Raw genomic sequence first — 5,000 nt, forward strand, 5'->3', positions numbered from 1 at the left:
CTTTACTCTGTATCTAACCCCGTGCTGTCCCTGACCTGGGAGTGTTTGATGGGGGACAGTGTAGAGGGAGCTTTACTCTGTGTCTAACCTTGTGCTGTCCCTGACCTGGGAGTGTTTGATGGGGGACAGTGTAGAGGGAGCTTTACTCTGTATCTAACCCTATGCTGTCCCTGTCCCTGGGAGTGTTTGATGGGGATGGTGTAGAGGGAGCTTTACTCTGAAACTAACCCCGTGCTGTCCCTGACCTGGGAGTGTTTGCTGGGGACAGCGCAGAGGGGGCTCTGATATGTTTTGAACACAAGCTCCTTACGGCTGTGTTCAATGGGGAGGTGGTTTGGGCCCACTCAGCTGGGGGAGGGCATGAGGGATTAATTCTTGGACTGAGTGCAGTCTGTGCTGCTGCAGCTGATTGACTGGGGAACGGTCTTCAAACAGCCAAGTAGCTAACCCCACACCCATTGCCCTTGTGACAGTGAGACAGGGAGTTTATCAGTGGATGGTTGCTGTTGTGTGTTGAACATTTCCTGATAGTGTTTCTGTCCCAGGTCAGATTCACTGGGCCAAGGACATCATTTTCCTTTTCAACGAACATGACATGATTGGGATGGAGGCTTGGCTCGAAGCTTACCACGATGTCAATGTGACAGGTAAGGGAAGCTCCCTCTGCCTCGGCTCATTTTTCAAATCCTCCCAGAGCACGTTCCTGCTGCTGCCATGATCGTCTGCAGCCAAATTGTCTGACCCCGCCTGACAGTGTGGCACTCCCTCAGCACTGACCCTCCAACAGCGCGGCACTCCCTCAGCGCTGACCCTCCGACGGCACGGCACTCCCTCAGCACTGTCCCTCCGACAGCGCGGCGCCCCCTCAGCGCTGACCCCTCCGACAGCGCGGCACTCCCTCAGCACTGACCCTCCGACAGCGCGGCACTCCCTCAGCACTGACCCTCCGACGGAGCGGTGCCCCCTCAGTACTGCAGTGGGATTGTCAGCCTGGATTATGGATGTGGACATTGAGATGTTTCTGTCTCGGTGCAGATATTAACTCGTCCGTGATGGAAGGCCGTGCCGGATCGATCCAGGCCGCCATCACCATTGAGATCAGCAGTGACGTCGTGACCAGCTTCGATATCAGTGTCGAGGGGCTGAATGGGCAGCTGCCGAACCTGGACCTGGTGAACCTCTTCACATCATTCTGCCAGAAGAATGGGGTACTGTGTACCATCCAGGGCAAGGTGGGTCCTCCCAGCCCCAATGGGAGTGTGGGGAGGGGAGGGGAGGGAAGGGTCACCACCAGGGCTGAGCTCATTTGGAGTCAGCGGGCTGGCATACCTTTAGAAACCGGAGCCCCAGAGGTTGGTAGGGAGCAGTGGGTGGGGTGCCCAGGGTGGATGAGCGGGACAGGGGCCGGGGGGAAATGAGATGCAGCATTGGGAGCAGATCCGGGTTCAATTCCCGACTCAGGCGACTGACTGTGTGGAGTTTGCACATTCTCCCCGTGTCTGCGTGGGTTTCCTCCAGGTGCTCCGGTTTCCTCCCACAGTCCAAACGATGTGCAGGTTAGGTGAATTGCCCATGCTAAATTGGAGTCAGGAAACGGGGGAGTTTGGCGGGGGCGGAGTTGGGGGGTGCTGGGGAGGGGAGCAGGATGCAGCAGGGATAGGGAGACGGGTTGGGTGTTGCTGAAGGACTGTGCACTGGGACCTGGTGAGTCTGGTATGTGATGCTGGCCTGTGGTGTGTTGCAGTTACCACGTCTGGATGGAGAGACCCTGGAGGGTTATATTCACTCACTGCACACCATGCTGCTGATGGTGCTGAAACAGGGCTCTGGGAAATCCCAGGGCGACCACGGCCTCTTCCTGCGATACCACATTGAGGCAGTCACCATTCGCGGCATTAACAGCTTCCGTCAGTACAAGTTCGACATGGTCACTGTTGGCAAGTGAGTGTCACTGCTGGTTACTGGTAATCTGCACTAACCAGAAACCTGGGTAATCATGAACTTGACTAACCGACCACCTGGTTACTAGTAATCTGCACTAATCAGAAACCTGGGTAATCATGAACTTCACCAACCGACCACCTGGTTACTGGTAATTTGCACTAACCAGAAACCTGGGTAATCATGAACTTGACTAACCGACCACCTGGTTACTAGTAATCTGCACTAATCAGAAACCTGGGTAATCATGAACTTCACCAACTGACCACTTGGTTACAGGTTATCTACACTACCCAGAAACCTGGGTAATCATGAACTTCACTAACTGCCCACCTGGTTACTGGTTATCGACACTAACCAGAAACCTGGGTAATCATGAACTTGACTAACCGACCACCTGGTTACAGGTTATCTACACTACCCAGAAACCTGGATAATCATTAACTTCACTAACTGCCCACCTGGTTACTGGTTATCTACACTAACCAGAAACCTGGGTAATTATTAACTTCACTATCTGGCCACCTGAGTAATTGTTACCTTTACTAACTGACAGCCTGTTTAACCACTGCCTTCACGAAACTGCACCCTGGTTACTCGTTACCTTCACAATTAGTTCCCTGGTCAAGAGCTTCCTTCAATATCCATCATAGTTATTCAAGATCTTCACCAACTCCGTGCCGGGTTAATCGCTCCATTCACTAGCCAGCAACCTCGTTATTCACTAACTTTACTAACCGGCAGCATAGTTACCTGTCACTTTCACTAATGAGCAATCTGGTTAATTGTTGCACTCACTAACTAGCAGTCTAATTGATTGCAATATTTACTAACCAGTGTTCTGGTTATTTGTTCCCTCACTAAATGACCACCTGATGTTTTATCACTAATTAGCTGCCCTGTTTAATCTCTGATTTCACTAACCGTTTACCCTGCTTAATGAAACCTGTGTGTATTGACTGCTTCTTCTCTGTGCTTAGAGTGTGGGAGGGGATGGTGTACTGACTGCAGTCTCTGTGCTGTAGAGTGTGAGATGGGATGGTGTACTGACTGCAGTCTCAGTGCTGTAGAGTGTTTGCAGGGGATGGTGTACTGACTGCAGTCTCTGTGCTGTAGAGTGTGAGATGGCATGGTGTATTGACTACAGTCTCTCTGTGCTGTAGAGTGTGTGAGGGGATGGTGTATTGACTGCAGTCTTTCTGTGCTGTAGAGTGTGAGATGGGATGGTGTACTGACTGCAGTCTCTCTGTGCAGTAGAGTGTGTGAGGGGATGGTGTATTGACTACAGTCTCTCTGTGCTGTAGAGTGAGAGATGGGATGGTGTACTGACTGCAGTCTCTGTGCTGTAGAGTGTGTGAGGGGATGGTGTACTGACTGCAGTCTCTCTGTGCTGTAGAGTGTGAGATGGGATGGTGTACTGACTGCAGTCTCTGTGCTGTAGAGTGTGAGATGGGATGGTGTACTGACTGCAGTCTCTGTGCTGTAGAGTGTGAGATGGGATGGTGTACTGACTGCAGTCTCTCTGTGCTGTAGAGTGTGAGATGGGATGGTGTACTGACTGCAGTCTCTCTGTGCTGTAGAGTGTGAGATGGGATGGTGTACTGACTGCAGTCTCTCTGTGCTGTAGAGTGTGAGATGGGATGGTGTACTGACTGCAGTCTCTCTGTGCTGTAGAGTGTCTCAGTGCTGTAGAGTGTGAGAGGGGATGGGGTATTGTGTCTGCAGTCTCTGTGCTGTAGAGTGTGTGAGGGGATGGTGTACTGACTGCAGTCTCTCTGTGCTGTAGAGTGTGTGAGGGGATGGTGTACTGACTGCAGTCTTTCTGTGCTGTAGAGTGTGTGAGGGGATGGTGTACTGACTGCAGTCTTTCTGTGCTGTAGAGTGTGAGATGGGGATGGTGTACTGACTGCAGTCTCTCTGTGCTGTAGAGTGTGTGAGGGGATGGTGTACTGACTGCAGTCTCAGTGCTGTAGAGTGTGTGAGGGGATGGTGTATTGACTGCAGTCTCTCTGTGCTGTAGAGTGTGTGAGGGGATGGTGTACTGACTGCAGTCTCTCTGTGCTGTAGAGTGTGTGAGGGGATGGTGTACTGACTGCAGTCTCAGTGCTGTAGAGTGTGAGATGGGATGGTGTACTGACTGCAGTCTCTCTGTGCTGTAGAGTGTTTGAAGGGATGGTGAGGAAGCTGAACAACCTCCTGGAGAAGCTGCACCAATCCTACTTCTTCTACCTGCTCCCATCTCTCTCACGGTTTGTCTCCATTGGATATTACATGCCCGCCTTCGTCTTCCTGATCCTCATCCTGCTGCTCAGAATATCCTTTTCAAACCCATGTTATTAACCTTGCTGCTCCTTCCACCAGAAAGCATACTGAAGTAGGCTATCATCCCATCCATCATTCAATGAGATCTTGGCTATCGGAGGGTCAGCAGTAAAGGAGAGCCGCACAGTCGGAGGGGTAGTGCTGAGGGGGTGTTGCACAGTCGGAGTGTCAGTGCTGAGGGGGTGTTGCACTGAACAGACGAAGAGGGGGAGGTGTGGGCGCAGGTATTTCAATTGTTGTCGTGGCAGGGAAAGGAGCCAGCAATGTATTGTGGGTCGGTAGGGTGTGAGGAGCTCACAAGGGAGTCGTGGGGGGAATGATCTCTCCAGTGTGAAGATCGAGGTGGGAAGGGAATTATATCGCTGGTGGTGTGGTATGTTTCTAGGTAGCGGAAGTGGAGGAGGATGGTGCGGTGTATCCACAGCAAGGTGAGGACAAGGGGATTCCGAGATTGTCGTGGTTGGAGAGGTGGAGTTCAAGGATGGAGATGTGAGATGTGGAGAAGATGCGCTAGAGGGCTTTATTGACCACGTGGAATGTAAAAGTGTGGTGTTTGAAGATGTTGGAATCAACATCAGCACCATTCAACACCTTTTCCTCTGCTCCATCATGGGAGCATGAGGTGCATCGTCGCCACCTCATGCTCCCGCGGAGAGGTTGAACAGTTCATCAACTTCATGAACACCTTCCACACGACCTCAAGTTCACGTGGACCATCTTGAACACTTCTTTCCAAT

The 5,000-nt window shown here is 51.8% G+C and overlaps 1 protein-coding gene across 1 annotated transcript; it reads left to right on the top strand.

The window, feature by feature from the left end:
- Nucleotides 1–523: 523 nt before the first annotated feature.
- Nucleotides 524–4,416, top strand: LOC122545912 (glycosylphosphatidylinositol anchor attachment 1 protein-like; the record flags this gene model as incomplete). The annotated part of the gene is made up of 4 exons (XM_043684782.1): nt 524–647; nt 1,036–1,232; nt 1,745–1,941; nt 4,101–4,416. Coding segments are annotated over 4 exons (699 nt in total), but the record flags the coding sequence as incomplete, so codon positions are not given.
- Between the last annotated feature and the right edge of the window lie 584 nt (nt 4,417–5,000).

The sequence above is a fragment of the Chiloscyllium plagiosum genome, unplaced genomic scaffold (assembly GCF_004010195.1).
Source record: "Chiloscyllium plagiosum isolate BGI_BamShark_2017 unplaced genomic scaffold, ASM401019v2 scaf_14683, whole genome shotgun sequence".
Taxonomy (NCBI): Eukaryota; Metazoa; Chordata; class Chondrichthyes; order Orectolobiformes; family Hemiscylliidae; genus Chiloscyllium; species Chiloscyllium plagiosum.